Source organism: Bubalus kerabau, chromosome 3, assembly GCF_029407905.1.
Source record: "Bubalus kerabau isolate K-KA32 ecotype Philippines breed swamp buffalo chromosome 3, PCC_UOA_SB_1v2, whole genome shotgun sequence".
NCBI classification, from domain to species: domain Eukaryota; kingdom Metazoa; phylum Chordata; class Mammalia; order Artiodactyla; family Bovidae; genus Bubalus; species Bubalus kerabau.
In genome coordinates, this window is record NC_073626.1 from 90,167,786 (window position 1) to 90,188,293 (window position 20,508).

The window sequence follows — 20,508 nt, forward strand, 5'->3', positions numbered from 1 at the left end:
AGCTAGAGGTAGGGTAGACAAAGAAGCTAAATTACTCAAATCTGGCCATTTTAAAAACAGTCTGCTCTTTGCTATCTAACCTGTCTCTAAAAATTACTGAAGATTTTCTTGCAGATGAGTTAACAAAAATTAAGCTATCAAGCAATGACTAAGACTTGGGTTGCCAGCTGAAGATAAGTTCATCATGATAGTATTTAGTTGCCCGTCTTTTTTCTAATGATGCTTGAATACTCAGATTTGGGGATGGGAAAAAATGGAGAGGAACTAGGTAGAAGCTTCCCAGTGAAAAAAAGTGAAAGTGTTAGTCAGTCCAACTATTTGCGACCCCATGGCCTGTCGCCCTCCAGGCTCCTGTGTCCATGGGACTCTCCACGCAAGAATTCTAGCTTTACCTGAAAGTGACTGAGGAAACAGTGATCCTGTGTGGAGCAGCAGAAACTAGACCCAGGATATAGTTAGAGATTTCAATTGTACCCTCTGCTGTGCTTTCTTAGTTATATCATCAGAAATAACCGAGGACTTCCCTGGTGGTCCAGGGATTAAGAATCTACCTGCCAATGGAGGAGACATGGGTTTGATCCCTGGTCCAGGAAGATCCCACATGCCATGGAGCAGCTAGGCCCGTGTGCCAGAGCTACTGAGCCCATGCGCCTAGAGCCAGAGAAGCCACTGCAATGAGCAGCCCATGCATAGCAATTAGAGAGTAGCCCCCATTCACCTCACTGCAACCGAAAAAATCAGTTGACATAAATTGTGCATAGTTTAAGTCCAGTTTTCTACCACTAGTTTTATAACATGTTAATTTTTAAATAGTTATGTTAATTTTCATCACAATTAAACATGTATGTAGAAAAAATGAATATTGGATGAAGTAACAACAAAATGTTAAATTATTTCAGGATGATAGAATTGTAAGTAAATTTTAGTTTTCATATTTATAATTTGTACTTTCTATGTTGAAAATAAGCATTGTATACTGTTAAAATTGGAAGCTCTTTTAGAGAAACACACATAAGTATACAACCTTTAGAATGTTGGGGAAAAAGATAGAAAATTACTTGAGTTTGAGATATTAACCTCGTAACTGTAATTCAAGTCTTAATTTAATCTTTAAGCGTAGGAAAAAAAATGTTTCTTTTCTAGATAATTCTCTTAGGTGGTCTGATAAGACCACGCTGTCATATACACACTGGAGATCAGGAAGACCAGCTATAAAAAATGGCAAGTTTATTGCTGGCTTGAGTACTGATGGCTTCTGGGATATTCAAACCTTTAATGTTGTTGGAGACTTACTATACTTTCACCAGCACAGCATTCTGGCTTGTAAAATTGAAATGGGTAAGTATGCTAAGGCAGAGTTTCTAGTCCAGTGAAAGAGAATGCAAAGCCATTAGCTCCACTAGTGGGCATTATGCAATTGAACTTTTTGAGTAGCTCCCCTGTATTCAGTATCATGAGAAGCACTACGAAGGTTTTAGAGGAAGGAAGACACACTCCCTGTTGTCATGGTCTTGATCTCAAGGATTAAAATGAATGCAGTTGGGAAAACAGCATTAAATGTTTATTATTGTTTTATGTAGGTTAGTCTTAGGTTATTTAGTATGTACAGGCTTACATTTGTTGAGAAATCAAAAGACACCTGTGAAAACAGATATAATGAAAACTAAGAATGCATTGAGGAGAGGAGGAAAAACTTTGTTGGGCCTTGAAGGATGGATAAAATTTCTATGCATAAGAAAGTGTGTGTAGGTAGTTTTGACAGTCTAGGCTAAAAATGAATGTTTCTCAAGTTTGCCTAATTCCTTAAATAAGTCTATTTTTTAATGTATATCGGGTTTAAATTTTTTACAGCTTAAAAACTGTTATTATGGCCATTCTGCTCTAAGCCCTCTGCTAGGAGCCCATCACAGTCACATCTGGGCCCACCTTTTCGCTTCATACTCTTGGAGAATAACTTTCAGATATACCACTTCTATCAACAATCTCCAGGAATTCCCTACTATCAGTTATTTTGAGTTCCTGTAAGCCTTTGAGACTTTTTAGAAACCAGTGTCTCTTCTAAATTTCTAGGTTTCCTCCCAGTCTCCATTTTCCCACTGTTTTTGGTTCAGTGAAGATCTTTTCCTGCCAGGCTGATCTCTTAATTGTCCATGTACACTGTATACCCTTTCTTACTTGTACCTTTATTTATGGGGTTTTTTCCTGCCATGATGTCTTCTACCGTCTTTCTTTCTTTTTTTTTTTTAAATAAAACTTTCATTTTAGAATAGTTTTAGATTTACAGAAAAGTTGCAAAGATAGTACAGAGAGTTCCCATATACATCATAACCTGTTTCCCCTGCTGTTGACATCTGTCTTAAGTATGGGACATTTGTTACAACAAATAAACCAATATTGGTAGATTATTATTACCTAAAGTCCATATATTGTTCAGATCTCCTTAGTTTTTACTTCATGTTATTTTTGTGTTCAGGAGTCCATCCAGTATACTACATTACACTTGGTCATCATGTTCGCTTAGGTTCTTCTTGGCTATGATAGTTTTTCAGATTTTTACTTTTCTTGACAATTTTGAGAAGCACTGGTCATGTGATTTGTAGACTGTCCCTCAGTTTGGGTTGGCTGATCTTTTTCTCATGGTTAAACTGGAGTTATGGGTTTGGGATTTAGGGAAAAAGCCAAAGAGGTAAAATGTCATTCTCATCATGTCCTATGAAGGATATATGCTGTCAACGTAACTTATTACTTGTCACTGTGGATTTTGACCTTGATCACCTGGGTCAAGGTAATGTTTGTTAGCTTCCTTCACTACCGAGTTGCTCTTCTTCCCACCTCCCATAGCGTACTCTTTGTAAGAAAGTTACCATACTCAGTCCTCACTAAGGGAATGGAGAGTTTTTTCCTACTTTACTGCAGTAGGGAGTATCTATATAAATAACTTGGAGTTCTACATAGGAGAGTTGTCTATTCTCTTCCATCTAAAAATTTATTTAGGCATTTATTCATATCAGTTTGGGCTTATGGTTATTTTTTTATACTTTGGGCTATAATAGACTATATTATTTTATTTTATTTTATTTTTTTAATTTAATTTAATTTTATTATTTTTTTTAAACTTTACATAATTGTATTAGTTTTGCCAAATATCAAAATGAATCCGCCACAGGTATACATGTGTTCCCCATCCTGAACCCTCTTTTCCTTGATTTTTTCCAAATTTGGCTGCTGGAGCTCTTTAACATGGCTTCTGTTTCCCTTTGAAATACCCACATAATTGTGGTCTTGTTGTTACCATAGTTGTTTGATTGTTTTTAGTTGACTTTCTTGTTACCATATTTCTTTTTAGAACTAATTTCAGCTAACCAAAGTCTGGAGACCTAGTTTATTAAGCAGGTTTTCTGGCTCCTAATCCAGATGAATCTTTCCTTTCCTAGTCAGTCACAAGTGTTCTAGGGGTTCATTGTTTTGCCCTCACTTCAGGTGCTGGTGTTTTCTGTGCCCAACTAATATGTGAGCTCCTTAAGTGAAAGACAGTGTTTGTGCCTTTTTTTAATCACCCAGACAATTGTAATAGTTAAGAGCCTATTAAATAAGCTGTGGCAATAAGAAAAAGAAAGTATGCATTTGACCTTCTTATAGTCCAGTTTTGTTTAACTTTTGAAATGGTTGTATGTCCAATATTACCCAAATTATGTATTTTAAATAATTTAAATTTAATCACTAACACTTTTAATTTAAATATTATAGTTGACTACAAGGAAGAATATAATACTACTCTGCCACAGTTTATTCCATATGAAGATGGTATTTATAATGTTATTCAAAAAAAGGTAACATGGTATGAAGCATTAAATGCATGTTCTCAAAGTGGAGGTCATTTGGCAAGTGTTCATGACCAAAATGGCCAGCTTTTTCTGGAAGATATCGTAAAGCGTGACGGATTTCCACTATGGGTTGGGCTCTCAAGTCATGATGTAAGTCTTGTTTTGTTTTCCAGAAACTTTTCGAGTATATTCGAGGGTTGGAAATTTGAGCATAAAATATTAACTCAAAATATAACATCAGATTAAATCCTGGGATTGCATTTGCATACCATAGTGCTTTCTGTCTTTTCACAATGTAGAACAGATAGAAAGTTGTGTTTGTGGAGTACACTAGGGCAACTGGCCAGGACTGCAGCTGCCCTAGACGCTGCCAAGCATCCTGAGGACTCAGTAGATTAATATCTCAGCAACACCACTCTAACCTATTTGGGATAGACCAGTTGGAGAGCTGGTAAAAAGGGAATGGCTTAGGATCAGAAAAATCTGATTTCCAATATGAGTGGCAGGTCTTCTATCTACATGTTGGGTGACCACAAGCAAGTTATTATACCTTTGCAAGCTTATTTCCTCATCTGTCAAATGGGGGTGATGATATGTTCCTTAATAGAGGATTATTAGCACAAAATCTGTATTGGGGTGAGAATGGATACATGTATACGTATGGCTGAGCCCCTTCATTGTTCACCTGAAACTGTCACATTGTTAATTGACTATGCTGCTGCTAAGTCGCTTCAGTCGTGTCAGACCCTGTGTGACCCCATAGACGGCAGCTCACCAGGCTCCGCCGTCCCTAGGATTCTCCAGGCAAGAACACTGGAGTGACTTGCCATTTCCTTCTCCAGTTAATTGACTATACCCCAATACAAAATAAAAGTTAAAAAAAATTATATAAAGTGCCAAGTAAAACTCTTAACTACATCTAAAATATAGATGTATATTTTCTCCCCACTTCCCCCTAGAAATTGACACTATTTGAAAGTAATCTTCTGCTGGTAAACATGCCTTTTGTGCCACTATTTGAATCCCATTAAGTAGTATACATATATATATGTACTGATAATGATATCTAGTATACAAAAAAAACAGTCTGTTGAGATTAGAATGGAGGCCTAATCTAAATAAAGTGGGAAAAGTAAAAGAATGGCAAATTATGATTAAAGAATGAAGGACAAATCAAAAGTAATCTTCCTATATGAATTTCTTGGGAACTATTTTTCTCTTCCAGCCTCTTGCTGCTTGATAACTTCTGTAATATGAAAAAAATCAAGCCAGGGACACAAACCACAAAGCTATAAAACATAAAAAACAATATTTAGAGTAATATGAAGATTGGGATTGTAAACCTGTAATTGTGACAAATGGAAGCCATTTCCATGTCATATAATTTCTAGTGTTATATAAACTCATCCTTAAAAAAAGAAATCTAGAGATAGAGTGTAGTAACTCTATCTCTAAAGTCCTATTTAAATTATATGCCAGAGCAAATGTCTCAAATTAGTGCATCAAAAGTAAATCCCTGGTTTTACAAATATGTTCAGGTCTGTAGTACTTATAAGCAAATAATTAACACTACATTCCTATATTTATGAAAGTATGCATGTTCATCTCAATGTTCTTTTGAAGTTATACATATGAATTCAGATTATCACTATTATTCTTAATACAGGGAAGTGCATCAAGTTTTGAATGGTCTGATGGCAGTGCCTTTGACTATATTCCATGGAAAGATAAAAAATCTGCTGGAAATTGTGTTGTCTTGGATCCAAAAGGAATTTGGAAGCATGAAAACTGCAAGTCTGTTAAGGATGGTGCTATTTGTTATAAACCTACAGAATGTAAGACTTGATTTCAAATAGCTGTATATTTACTAAAACATGACATTTGTTTTATGTACCTGATTAAATATGCAAAATAATTTTTATAGATATTAAATAAGGTTTATTCACAAATCCTAGCAAAATAATTTCGATACTTTGTGGAGAGAAACCAATATGATATGCCCATTCAAGGAATTTGTTCTCAAAGACTTTCAATTGTTCTGTTACTCAGTGAGTTTTACTCTAGAATTTGTGAATTTTAATATCACTTAGCAGTGTTTTTCAAAAAGTAAGATTCTCCTTTTTAAAAAAGGGTTCCACAGGATATAGATTTGAGAAAAATCTTAGGTGATTTACCATATTAATGGTTCTGAAAGTTTTTATAGAAAAGAATCTCTGTAGTAAAGAAATGTTCTGTGTAACTAAACATTCTCCAAATATTTCTATTATAGAAAGTAGAATGGTGATTGCTGCAGGAAAGAAAGAATGAGGTGTTATTATTTAATTGGAGCAGAGTTTCAGTTTTGCAAGATGAAACAATTTGCAGGTGGATGGTGGTGATGATTGCTTAAAAATGTGAATGTACTTCATGCCATTGAACTGTACAGTGAAAAATAGTTAAAATGGTAAATTTTACATAATGTATATTTTATCCCCTTTCAAACAAAATGGAATCTTCTTGACAGGAATATAACAAACTTACCACATGGCTGGCCCTTGCAAGGGAAAAAAAAATGTGAGAGTTGGAAGCAAAACTCCCTAAAGAACAGTAAGAAAAGAAAATATATGCCGTCTAAGACAGGCCATTTGCAGCTTGGACTAGAAACAAATAGACTTTGAAGATAAGGCATTTCCATATGTTCCCAGTGGATGAAGAATTGTTTTTAAAGCCAACCCATTCATAAAAGTACACTCGTCCTAGCCATGCATTGGTAGCCAGTGTTCGGCATGTTTTGAATCTAAAGAAACAACACACCGCTGCCTGTGCAGTGATGGAGTAGTCAGCAGTGTATTTTTTGTCAGGGATACTATTTTCCCAGTATGATAGAATCAAACACTTGTTAGTAGCATCTTGCTCCACCACAGCCTTAACAAAGAATTGTCACAAGTCTTACAGACTCCACAGGTTAATTTTTAGATGACTTTTGGTCACCTGCAGCTAGGAAACTTACCCAGAAGTAATCAATTTTCAAACTGAAGGAAGACTTAGAGCCCAAACTGGTGGCATTAGTGAAAAGTGTGGAGGCAGAAGCCAATCAAATAACTAGATTTCAAAAAAGATTGAGCCCGAGTGGAGAAACAGGATAGAGAAGCAGAGTAAGGAATGGAAAACTCAGTGGAGAAGAAAGGGGCAGTAGCCATTCTTCTGGAATCATAGGGATCATAAATGAAAAGAATTCTATGAAACTGCAATGAGGAACAAAAGCAGGAAAGCCTTCAATGACTGAAGGACATGCAGACCATGCATAATGCGTAGAGAACAGTGGTATGGGTTGTGACTGCTGGCCATACCAGATCAGATATTGATTCAGACAATCTGTACCTGGTCAACGGGATGTTGGCAATTTACTTTCCAGTTCTCATACTCTCCAGTTGGAATTAACAATGGTGTTAAGGGGGACAGGCTTCTTGTGTTATACAGAATGACTGAAAATTAAACAGTTTACATGGAAACCAGGGGAATTATTCAGAGCTAAGAAGCCACACCTGCTCTTTTTTTTTGGCTTGACATAGATTTTTCAGTGCTGATCTGTTGTGCTTTGTAAGCAAGTTACCAAGTTTTCAATGTGGGTATGATTTTTTTTATGGCAAGGTAAAAGTAGGTCTTTGTGATCAATACAAAAAGGAATCCAAAGAAAGAAAGAATTTTAATTATTATTTCAAATTTGTTACAGGCCTACCCAGCCTTGTCTTTTCTTCTCGATTCTGTCTTTCCAGTTGTTTTTACTTTAGTCTAAATTCATCTTAGAGAGTTAAGTACTTTCCTCTGTATTCTCAGTTTTTTAAAAAATGGTTTTCTAAAAAGCTAATGAGATTGCGTTTTCAGAGTGTGGGCTGTAGCCCTCTCTGATGTGTATTGAAGTCGAATGCCTCTTACCTACAGAAACCATGGAGTCAGTGAGATTTTAAAAGCCAGTCATATTTTTCTGTGCATTTTCACAGTTATGTCTCACATTTTTTACAGCTAAAGAGGTGTCCTCTTATACTTACTCATCAAGATGTCCAGGAGTAAAAGGGAACAAGTCACAGTGGGTTCAGTACAGGGACCACTGTTACACGTCCGACCAGGCATTGCACAGTTTCTCAGAAGCCAGACGGTTTTGTTCAGAGCTTGGTGAGTTAAAATGTGTTGATTTTCTTTTTCAATAATTTAGTCATTAGAATTTTTCTTAAGGAAACCTTTTAAAATAAATATTGTATTTCTGAAAATCTTTGTGAAGCACTCACTAATTATAATAGCATTATAACCTAATTGCCCAGTGGTACAGAAATGTTTAAGTATTTTATTATATATGAACTCAATGGAATATTGTAACAGCCATTAAAAATGATCAATGTAAGAATAAGTAGATGGTATATAAAAGTAAGTGGGAAGAAGTAGAATAAAAAATTGCTAAATAAACTATTATGTGAAAATACTGACAAAAGAAACCATTTTAAATATAGCTAGATATGCTCAGATGAAAGGATTAAGAAGCAGATTTTTTGTAAAGTTGATTAAGCAGTAAATACAAAATTGTAGATTTTTCATTACTTAGTCATTAATAAGTAAGTTTAACCTGACCAGGGTAACAAAGTCCAAGAAGCATGGGTTGTTCATTCTGCAAAATGGACCTGGGGCCCACATCTCTGAACACTATAGGGGACAGGACTTTTAATCTTCAGATTTAACTAAAATGAAAGAGCAGCCATGATTGACTCCCTCCCATGAGAATCTTAGAGAGTAGTCAAACTGTGAAATAACTTCTAGGGAGACCACCTAGAGTATTTCAAAGACCTGCATCCTTGGGTAGCAATTTAGGCAGATGACATTTATCTTATTTATTTTGCTACCTTGTGGAGACACTTGACTGATTTAAAAATCTCCTTGTTACTGCTTAACTACATGATGGAAACTTTTATGTGAGATTAGTATTATAGAAGGTAAAGTACCTGCACACTGTGTGATCTAGAGGAGAAAATGCTTTCCTTTGCCCTTCTTCTAATACTTCACACCACAAAAGACATGCTTCAGTTCAAGTATGGATAAGCTTGTTTGGATTGAAGACTATTTGATTGCATTTTGGATTAGTTTCCAAGTCCAGGTATTATTTTATTTCTATCCCTTGCCTGATGCTGGTGATAGTACTATTATCTCTGTGGGTTTAAGGCAGCCTATCAAACTTGAGGAATACTCACTCATTCAATTCCATACTGTATTTTGGACAGTATACAATGGCATGACCATGTATCAGTTTAGTTCAGTTCAGTTCAGTCGCTCAATCGTGTCCGACTCTTTGCAACCCCATGAATCGCAGCACGCCAGGCCTCCCTGTCCATCGTCAACTCCTGGAGTTCACCCAAACTCATGTGCATCGAGTCGGTGATGCCATCCAGCCATCTCATCCTCTGTCGTCCCCTTCTCCTCCTGCCCCCAATCCCTCCCAGCATCAGAATCTTTTCCAATGAGTCAACTCTTCGCATGAGGTGGCCAAAGTACTGGAGTTTCAGCTTTAGCATCAGTCCTTCCCGTGAACACCCAGGACCGATCTCCTTCAGAATGGACTGGTTGGATCTCCTTGCAGTCCAAGGGACTCAAGAGTCTTCTCCAACACCACAGTTCAAAAGCATCAATTCTTTGGCACTCAGCTTTCTTCATAGTCCAACTCTCACATCCATACATGACCACTGGAAAAACCATAGCCTTGACTAGATGGACCTTTGTTGGCAAAGTAATATCTCTGCTTTTGAATATGCTACCTAGGTTGGTCACAACCTTACTCCTTTCCTTCCAAGGAGTAAGCATCTTTTAATTTCATGGCTGCAATCACCATCTGCAGTGATTTTGGAGCCCAAAAAAACAAAGTCTGACACTGTTTCCACTGTTTCCCCATCTATTTCCCATGAAGTGATGGGACCAGATGCCTAAGATCATGACCATGTACACTTATGTATAAAATAATATTAAAAGGAAGGCTAATGCTCTCCAACATCTCAAATCTATTTGCTTTTATTTTCATTTTAGCAGAAGCACATTTAAAGTTAACTTATTATACAGAATTGGTTGTTGAGGAGAGAGTATTGAAAATCTACAGGGGAACACAGATTTCTACCATCACATACCCCACTTCTTATGACTAGCTGTTCATACAGGAAGATCTCGCTGGTTAAGTAGTTCCAAGGCCCAGAAATATTACCATGTAAACATTTTGAGGAAACATAAGATATGTATATATGCAAAGTTTCAATCTAGAAATATTTCTAACATTTTTGGAAGCTATTAACACTATACTTTTATGTATTAATGCTGTACACTCTGTGTCAAGTTTGAATATCTTCATGATCGTTAATCTTGATTGTTGTTCTATCACTAAGTCGTGTCCAACTCTTTGCAACCCCATGGACTGAAGCACACCAGGCTTCCCTGTCCTTCACTGTCTCCCAGAGTTTGCTCAAATTCATGTCCACTGAGTCAGTGATGCCATACAACTTTCTCGTCCTCTGTTGTCCCCTTCTCCTCCTGCCCTCAATCTTCCCCAGTTGGCATAAAGCTAACTGACTTAGGGTTTGTTTTCCTTCAACAGCCCATTCTGCAACTATCGTTACCATAAAGGATGAAGATGAGAATAAATTTGTGAGCAGACTAATGAGGGAAAATAATAACATTACCATGAGAGTTTGGCTGGGATTATCTCAACTTTCTGCTGGTAAATATCTGTGTGTAGAGTGTGCAAAGAGAGTTCTAACTTGTCCTGAATGCCAGGTCAGCCTCACTAAAGAATGTCAAGTGGTGGCTAATTCAAACGCTTCTTGGTGATGAATAAGCTAGGTCTGCTGGTTTAGAGGCTTATAAATTCCTAATGAATAAACGAATCAGTTATTAGTAATGATAAAACACTAATGAAATAGAAAATCAGGTTAAATCAACTGGAATTGTTTTAGAGGCTTAAGATACTTGGGTCAACAGGATTTTTTCTTCTCCTATGGCAGTATCTGTGTCCCTTGTGTATCCCACCAGGAACCCATTGCTTACTGTCCATAGCATTCTAGTGTCTAGCACTTGGTAGTGATAGCTTTTAACTATTATTCAGAAAGTTCTCTTCTTGTTGTTTCCTTCCCTCTTGAAACATTTTTACTTTTTTTTGGTAACCATAGAGTGAAAGTAAGTCTTAATGGTGATTTTTTATTATATTACCTAAGTAAAATTGCAAAGATTTGGTTCAAAAAGATTGGTGGAAGAATTTTTCAATAAGGAATAATAGATTGTTTCCATGCACTTAGAACTGATAAAGAATGAATTAAGAGTACACATTTGATAGAATAATAGAAAGTTGGCTTCACATTTTATACAAATTTGAATTCTAAATAATTGAAATAAATGTGAATTCCAAAATATTAAGTATGTGTCAAAAAGTGAATGAATTCTAAGTTGGCCATCTAAGGGAAGTGTAAGTTGTGTTTATACTCTCACCACAAGGTGGTGCTCCATCAGCTGAGACCCAGAAGTGGAATCATGGTGGGGAGGACTTCTTGGACCCTGCAGGACTCTTCCTCTCCCACCAGCACACTGTGAATGATTTTTAATGGGGGGAAGTCATGGGTGGGAAGCAAGGGACAATGGACACAGATCTTTAGAAATCTGCCTGTCACACAATAGATGTACATGCATTATGTACTTCATTTATAGCACCTGTACTCTGTGTAGTGCTGTCTAATAGAACTTTCTACAAAGATGAAATTTTTTCTATGTCTGTGCTATCCAGTGTAGTGGTCACTAACCATATGTGGCTGTTGAACACTTGAAATATGTCAAGTGCAACTGATGGGCTGATTTTAATATTTTCACTTTCAATAAATTTCATTTTAAAAATAGTGGCACAGCACAGTTATAAATAAATAAATTGTATGAACCATGTGCTTTTTACCTTAGTAATTTAGTTACAGTAAACAAACTTCTTTCTTTAGATCATTCTTGGAATTGGTTAGATGGATCAAAAGTGACATTTGTCAAATGGACAAATAAAATTAAGAGTGGCAGTGGACAATGTAGCATTTTGTTAGCTTCAAATGAAACTTGGACAAAAGTTGAATGTTCACGTGGGTACGGAAGAGTTGTCTGCAAAGTTCCCTTGGGTAAGTATGTAACCTGTCCTTAAGGAACCTTTCTGAAGAATGGGTCAGGCAATAAATGTACAATTCAATTGTATGCAAAGTTTTGTACTTTCTCCCAGAGTACTTAGTCCTTAGAGTATATCCAAACAAACTTGATTAAGTCATAAAGATTCTTTCCCTCAGAAAAATAAATTACAAATGACAGTAAATGCACAAGATGTCTAGGATTCCCAGAGGAAAGTACTGAACTGTCCAAACTTTGTATGCTGCTGCTGCTGCTAAGTCACTTCAGTCATGTCTGACTCTGTGTGACCCCCTAGACGGCAGCCCACCAGGCTCCCCCATCCCTGGGATTCTCCAGGCAAGAACACTGGAGTGGGTTGCCATTTCCTTCTCCAATGCAGGAAAGTGAAAAGTGAAAGTGAAGTCGCTCAGTCGTGTCCGATCCTCAGCAACCCCATGGACTGCAGCCTACTAGGCTCCTCTGTCCATGGGATTTTCCAGGCAAGAGTACTGGAGTGGGGTGCCATTGCCTTCTCCAAACTTTGTATAATTCTTTCCTAAGAAAAATGGGAGCTGCCAGAGTTTCAGGGAGGTCATTTCTTGAAAAATGTTAAAATGTATTTTATTCTATAGTTCAGAGATTAAAAGCTCAAAGGTCTAATTCTGCAGTTACTTCATTTCCTTTCTCCCCATTCCCATAAAACTCATAATAAACAACAGTGCAAAACTGTATTTAATTAGTTACAACATCCTAAGTATCTATAGGAAATTGTACTTTGAACTTCTGTTTCATCATAATTGATACATAAATTAACCACAAAAATCTTATCTTAACAAGCTCTAAAATTTTCACATTAACATTTTTAAAGATTAGCATAAAATGTCCATTTTGGTGTACAAATGGTAAAAATAAAACCTTAACTCTAGGTAATCAGTATCTACATATTTATGCATTGATTCAGTAAATATTTAGAGTATCTGTTTTATGTGCTGGGGTGCACCCATGAGCAAGACAGGTAAGATTCCTTTTCTCACAGAGCTTACAATCTATTGAAGACAGATAAGGAGTAACCAAGCAGGTCCCTTTTTAAAAGAGAGGAAAATATCAAACAGTTATAAACTCTATGGTGCAATGGTAAAGGATCCTGGAGAAGGAAATGGCAGCCCACCGCAGTATTCTTGCCTGGAGAATTCTATGGACAGAGAAGCCTGGCCGACTGGAGTCCATGGGGTTGTACAGAGTTAGACACAACTGAGCAGGCACGTGCGCATGCACACACATGAACTGTATTGAGACTAGGGATTTAACTGCTCTAGATCAGGGGTGATCAGGGAAGACTTCTTAGAGCAGGAGATATGGAAGCTGAAATCTGAAAGGCCAGCCAAGGCCTTTGGGGTCAGCAGAAGAGTCACACCAGGCAGAAGTACCAGTTGGAGCAGAGAGCCTAAGACAGAACATCTTGATGTGGGCTTAAGGAAGAAGTGGAAAGTAGAAAGATGTCAGACAGGTTGGGCTTTGGAATCCTGAGTCAAGTGTTCAGGTTCTATACTTAGTGGAATAGAGAGCGAGTAGAAGATTTGGGGTGAGGGAGAAGTAGGGTTAGAATGGTATAAACCAAGAGTTCCATTTTGGCATTTTGAGCATCCATGTGGAAATGAGCTAGACATTCCACATGGAATGTCTAGTGTGAAGTTGGACATATGAGAGAGAAGGAAAGTCAGCACAGAGATGATATTAAAGCCATGGGACACAATGACTCCATCTTGACAGCATGTAGATAGGGGCCTGGAACAGTGCTTAAAATTGAATAATGAGGGACTCAGTGAGGTCATCCTAAAGGGTTAACTTCCTTTAAAGCACATAACACTTTATTTGGCACTAGGTAAGTCAAGCACAGACATTTACCAACCTTTAGCAATTTGCTGTCAAAGTAAGGTAATATACTGGGAATGAGGGTCTCAGAAGGATGATGGGAAGGGAATGTGAGAATAATGGTACCACTCTAATTTCTTCGGAAGAAAATTGCTCTAGGAGTGAAGAGGATTTGAATGAAACAGTTAAATTGGATCAGAAAGCACTGAAGTGTTTGATGATGAGTTTGAATTCTGTGTTGACACTGTGAGACAATCAGCACTTACTGTATCTCATTTGTACAGTGTTCACATATGTGACACAAAGCCTAATACATAAAATCAGTGACTATCGCTGTTCTGTTCTGTCTTCCACTGTCAAACCTTTCTCTGGTCTAGGCCCTGATTACAGAGGAATAGGTATCGCATTTGCTGTGCTGAGTATCTTAGCTGTAACCTGCGGACTGATCTGGCTCTTCTTCCGAAGGAACCGTTGGCACTGGTTGGGCTTCTCTTCAGTTCGGTATCAACAAGGAGGGAATGAAGATGAAATTATGCTTCCTTCTTTCCATGACTAAACTCTTCTAGAGGTTTGCTGATTTGCACTGATGGTTTAGGAAAAATGAGCCATTTAAAATTTTCCCAATGTCAGTATTTACTCTGTTTCAATGTTGAGGTCTTAGGTACTCTTTTTGTTTAATTATAATGCTGGTATCTACAGTTACGCACAAAATGCCATGTTTATAACTACTTAATAGCATGAAAAGATACCAAAGTTGGAACCGAAGTCCAAATTGTTCATAGGGTAATGAGTTTAATGTGCATTTTCTCTGTAAGAATGTAGTTGGTAACTAGGATATGAATGGCATTTTAACAAATTGTGTTAGGAGATAAAATTGGCATTACTGGGTCACATATGTACATTTAATTTTAAGAACAACTAAGCCAAATGCAAAATTAGTACCTCTAGATAAAAACAAAACTGTAAATAATATCAACATTGTTTTAAATTAGTCATTTGTAGCATTTGGGGGAAATTATTGAACAATGAGACATGCAAACAGCAAAATTATGCCTCTTGGCAAGATATTCTTATACTGTTCCAAAGATATTTCATACCGAAATTATTTAAATGCAATAATTTTGTTCTGTTCATAGTTTTTCAAAGGCTTTTAAAGATTTAGTACTTAATGTTTTTATAAGTGTGGAAATATTTTTAGATTGATTAGATATCTTATAGCAGTGTGTTTTTTGTTTTATATAAAACATATGTTTTCTTTTTAAAGGGAATCAGCTATGGATGAGTTTTTTTGAAAATTTCACAGTTTATATATTTAATATAGTATGGCAACTTCTGACTAAGAAATTTTTATTCTTTGTTGCCTTTTTACATAAGAGATAGGAGGTCTGTGAAAATTGTGTATATTTGTAAAAATGAATTTTACAATGAAACTCTAAATCTTGTGATTACTACTAAAATATTTAAAATTGTGAATGGTTTAGGAAACACGGTTTTATGGTTATTGTTTTGAATTTTACCACCTAGAATATAGTCTTAATAATAGCTTCTACTGGATATTGTGAATGTTTTATTCAGCGTTTAACTTATATTAACATATGTACTTTATTTTTGTAGAAAATCCACAGATTTATTTTAAAATTTAGTGTTTATATTATGATAATGTTGTAAATAACTTTCTAAGACATTTTAGTGGTCTAACACGCTGTAGTATGGTTGTCCTGAACTATTTTATACTGAATTTGTTAAATTCTCTTACTCTATTATCTGTGCAGTTTTAGTTGTTAAGACTTTCTTCAATGAACTGAACAAATTTGATGCAACAAGTACAGGTATATATAGTTGTGATGCCATAATAAAATCATTTTCTTTTTTTTTTTAAGTAAAACTATTGTTGATCTTACGTAAAAGTATTTGTTTTCCGTTTTGAAAAATAAGTCTCTAGATTGGGTTTTATTATGTTACGCATATAGCATGACAAGAAAAAAGTGTCCAGCTATTGTAAAGCAAGGCATCAAGATCTTGTGTGCACTTTTAAAAGAATAAATATAATCGTTTGTACATCTCTGAGTGTTTGATTTCAGGCTCCTTTTTGGATTCCTCTGACTCAGCCTTTCTTCTGACTACTGGGTCAGCAGGGGTCCCACCTATAATACACTCGCTTCTCACTCGGTTTGCCTCCCTCAGGAGATCCTGCGCACCGCCTCCTACCCCACGGCATTCATCAACCACTTCTAAGTCAGTAATTCAAATATCTAGTTTCAGGTCCATATTTCTAACTCCCACTGAACAATCTCTATGAAAGTCCTTCTTACCGTGACCAGAGCTGCCCGTATTGTGTTCCCTTTCTCAGAAGAACTGAAGACAGCCTTTTCCAATCTTCCTAACTAATCCAACCCCCACATGTGGTCTGACAAAATTGATCTTTCAAAATGAGGCACCTGAAAAAACAGATGATCTGGTATAGAGGACAAGTTTAGAAGTGACCAGTAAATACCCGCTGACAGTATTCTCCCTTCCCCAGTCCCAGGGCAGGACGTTTCATTACCTGGGAGATCTGCCCTGCAGCTGTTTGCTGTAGTGTTGGAAACCCCAGTCCTGACTCGCTGCTGAGTTGATGCTAGGGAAAAGCCAGGGTTTCTTTCTCTTTGGTTCATTTAATCCTAAAAGCCTCTTGGAAAAACAAAGACCTGATTGCTCACTAACTCACCTAAAAAGACAAATTTTAACTATTAAGTTCAACAACTTTTTACCTAAAAAGACAAATTTTAACTATATCTCAAAGTTATTATTTTTAATTGGAGGATAATTGCTTTACAGTGTTCTGTTTGTTTCTGCCATACAACAATGTGAATCAGCCATAAGTATACATATGTCCCCTCCGTCTTGAACCTCCCTACCACCCCCCACTTCGTCCCACCCCTCTAGATTGTCAAAGACATTTTTTAAAAAAACTAGACCTCATGATCTGTATAGTTCAGTTCAGTTGCTCAGTCTCGTCTGACTCTTTGCGACCCCATGAATCGCAGCACGCCAGGCCTCCCTGTCCATCACCAACTCCCGGAGTTCACTCAGACTCATGTCCATCGAGTCGGTGATGCCATCCAGCCATCTCATCCTCTGTCGTCCCCTTCTCCTCCTGCCCCCAATCCCTCCCAGCATCAGAGTCTTTTCCAATGAGTCAACTCTTCGCATGAGGTGGCCAAAGTATTGGAGTTTCAGCTTTAGCATCAGTCCTTCCAAAGAACACCCAGGACTGATCTCCTTCAGAATGGACTGGTTGGATCTCCTTGCAGTCCAAGGGACTCAAGAGTCTTCTCCAACACCACAGTTCAAAAGCATCAATTCTTCGGCGCTCAGCTTTCTTCACAGTCCAACTCTCACATCCATACATGACCACAGGAAAAACCATAGCCTTGACTAGATGAACTTTTGTTGGCAAAGTAATGTCTCTGCTTTTGAATATGCTCTCTAGGTTGGTCATAACTTTCTTTCCGAGGAGTAAACGTCTTTTAATTTCATGGCTGCAGTCACCATCTGCAGTGATTTTGGAGCCCCAAAAAATAAAGTCTGACACTGTTTCCACTGTTTCCCCATCTATTTCCCATGAAGTGATGGGACTGGATGCCATGATCTTCGTTTTCTGAATGTTGAGCTTTAAGCCAACTTTTTCACTCTCCTCTTTCACTTGCATCAAGAGGCTTTTTAGTTCCTCTTCACTTTCTGCCATAAGGGTGGTGTCATCTGCATATCTGAGGTTATTGACATTTCTCCCTGCAATCTTGATTCCAGCTTGTGCTTCTTCCAGCCCAGTGTTTCTCATGATGTACTCTGCATATAAGTTAAATAAGCAGGGTGACAATATACAGCCTTGACGTACTGCTTTTCCTATTTGGAACTAGTCTGTTGTTCCATGTCCAGTTCTAACTGTTGCCTCCTGACCTGCATATAGGTTTCTCAAGAGGCAGGTCAGGTGGTCTGGTATTCTCATCTCTTTCACCTAGAGCCAGACATCCTAGAATGTGAAGTTAAGTGGGCCTTAGAAAGCATCACTACGAACAAAGATAGTGGAGGTGATGGAATTCCAGTTGAGCTATTTCAAATCCTGAAAGATGATGATGTGAAAGTGCTGCATTCAATATGCCAGTAAATTTGGAAAACTCAGCAGTGGCCACAGGACTGGAAAAGGTCAGTTTTCATTCCAATCCCAAAGAAAGGCAATGCCAAAGAATGCTCAAACGACCGCACAATTGTACTCATCTCACACGCTAGTAAAGTAATGCTCAAAATTCTCCAAGCCAGGCTTCAGCGATACATGAACCATGAACTTCGAGATGTTCAAGCTGGTTTTAGAAAAGGCAGAGGAACCAGAGAGATCAAATTGCCAACATCTGCTGGATCATGGAAAAAGCAAAAGAGTTCCAGAAAAACATCTATTTCTGCTTTATTGACTATGCCAAAGCCTTTGACTGTGTGGATCACAAGAAACTGTGAAAAATTCTGAAAGAGATGGGAATGATCTGTACAGTAAACTCTAATTTCCTTTGTATTCTAAATTAAAACTTTCTCACACTATTATATCTCAACAAATTTAGTATACATCTATTTCTCCTTTTGCCCAAGCTAACTTAATCAGTTCTGCCCAAGCAGAATCTGAGAGGCTTTTTTTCCATTCTCCCAAAAAATTCTTCTTCTTATATTCTCTTTGTATTAATATGAAGACAGCATACCCCTTGTTTCCCAGGATAGAAGCTCAGAATTCATCCTTAAATCCTCTCTTTCTCATCTCTCTAATCCAGCAACTCTGTCAATTTTTCCCCACACTTCTCATCGACTGGTCATCTTCATTGCCAGCTGTCTTTAATTCAGAACTTTATCATCTTTTCTTTCTGGATTATCTGCACAAGGTTCTTCACTGGTCTTCTTCATCAGCCTTTCCCCTGCACCCCATCTTTCCCATTCCTGAACCTAGGGAAGCTGAGAGTTACAGAGGAGGACTCCCCTTCTATTTTGGTCTCCATTTATGTAGTCCTAAGTACTTTAGGACAAAAGGGAGCTCAGCAATGCCCAGCCCAGGACCCTCTCCAGGAACCTTTAAGGGGTTGAAGTCAGTCCTTAGTAGTTGTAGGGTTTTGGTTTCCTGGCCAAATGCCCACTCTTTTAAAAAAAAAAATTTTTTTTTTTTCATTTTTTCTCTATTTTAATATTGATTTGTTTATTTTATTCGGCTTTGTGGTATCTTTAGTTGCAGCATGCAAACTCTTGGTTGTGGTGTGTGGGATCTAGTTCCCTGACCCAGGGTCAAGCCCAGGTCCCCTGCACTGGCAGCACAGAGTTTAGCCCCTGGACCACCAGTGAAGTTCCCCAACACCCTCTTAATACAAAGTAGGGTCAAGTCAATATTGTTTCAAAGGCTAAACAACAAAGAGGCAAAGTCAGATGAAACTGGAGTCCAGGAATTAGGTAAACATTGGTGATCTTAACCAATAGAAATGCAGAAAATCACCAGAATCCAGACAGGAGTGAGCTGAAAAGTGAAAGGAAATTAGGAAACAGAGAACATGAAATTTTGAGATGTAGAGATGGGCCATAGCTAGAGTGAGAAGAAGGAAAGGTGAAGAAGACTTCTTCCCAAAGGAGGTGGGGGAAGAGATTTACAGATTTAGAAGCTGAGAGGAACGAAAACAAAACACATCATTGGTAACCAATGAACAGAGAGAAGTGATGCAGGGGAGAAAGGGGAAGATCTTGAAGAAGATAGGATGAGAGGGCAGATCTAAATCCATATATAAAGGAGCTAGGTTTGGATGGGATGGGAGAAAGCTTGCCTTCCTCTCTAAGGACAGAAGAGAATGACCTGTGTGGAAGAGAAGGGGAGAGCAGACAGGTATTTGAAGATGTTTATCTATAACTGATGGCCTCTATTTTCCTAGTGAGTAGAAGGTGAAGTCCTTTTTCAGAGAAAGATAAATATCGAATGGGGTTTCAGCTTAAAGAGTATAATAAAAAAATAGAAATAGTCTATGTGGGGAATGAATGAGAGAGGAGAATGATCAAGACAAAATAAAAGACTGCAGAAGAGGCTTACTGGGCTAACATGAAATTAAAAGCCACATATTAGTAGTGACAACCATCAGGAGAATGAGTAGATTTCTTATACCTGCCCTCGGCTGCTTAACTAAAATTGAGGGAAAGGAGAATGTGAAGGAGAAAATAGAGCCCCTATCCTCAAAAAATTAAAGATAGAACTACCATGTGATCCAGCAGTCTCACTTCTGGGTATAAAACGAAGTCAAGGGATTGGAGTCTGGAATGAGGTCAAAGAGGACGTAAACAAGTGAAAGAGAAGGAAAAACAGTATGAGATGCAATTGGAAAGTAGGCCATCAATGAGAGGTTTTGATGAAATAACCATATTTTCCCATGCAGAGGGGGTAAGTAGCCTGTCTTATATTAGCATAAAAAATGAGGAAGTGTGCACCAGAGTCAACAGTGGGGAAAATATGTCTTCCTTTAGTTCAAATGACTGAAAAATAAAAGACTGCTGACATGGGTTATTTGCCTAAAGTAGATTGATTCATGAAGGTGCTACTTCTATTGTAAATCTAATGATTATTTGAAAATTAGTTTAATAAAAATCCACATTGATACAGTGTGCTTTGGTGCCTGAGGTAGGGGGTGGA

General features: G+C 37.5%; 1 protein-coding gene across 2 annotated transcripts in view; it reads left to right on the plus strand.

Moving 5' to 3' along the window:
• Nucleotides 1-20,508, plus strand: part of LOC129646389 (lymphocyte antigen 75-like) — a 123,500-nt gene that overhangs the window by 74,301 nt on the left and 28,691 nt on the right. Inside the window, exons 29-35 of one of the 2 annotated variants that reach the window (XM_055572455.1) lie at nucleotides 1,144-1,338; nucleotides 3,748-3,974; nucleotides 5,491-5,659; nucleotides 7,827-7,976; nucleotides 10,426-10,548; nucleotides 11,807-11,974; nucleotides 14,207-14,931. In XM_055572455.1, coding sequence (XP_055428430.1) covers nucleotides 1,144-1,338; nucleotides 3,748-3,974; nucleotides 5,491-5,659; nucleotides 7,827-7,976; nucleotides 10,426-10,548; nucleotides 11,807-11,974; nucleotides 14,207-14,385 — 1,211 coding nt within the window. In that variant the 3' untranslated portion in view covers nucleotides 14,386-14,931. Of the gene's footprint in view, nucleotides 1-1,143; nucleotides 1,339-3,747; nucleotides 3,975-5,490; nucleotides 5,660-7,826; nucleotides 7,977-10,425; nucleotides 10,549-11,806; nucleotides 11,975-14,206; nucleotides 14,932-20,508 lie in introns of those variants that run through there. The other variant, XM_055572456.1, reaches the window with a different exon arrangement.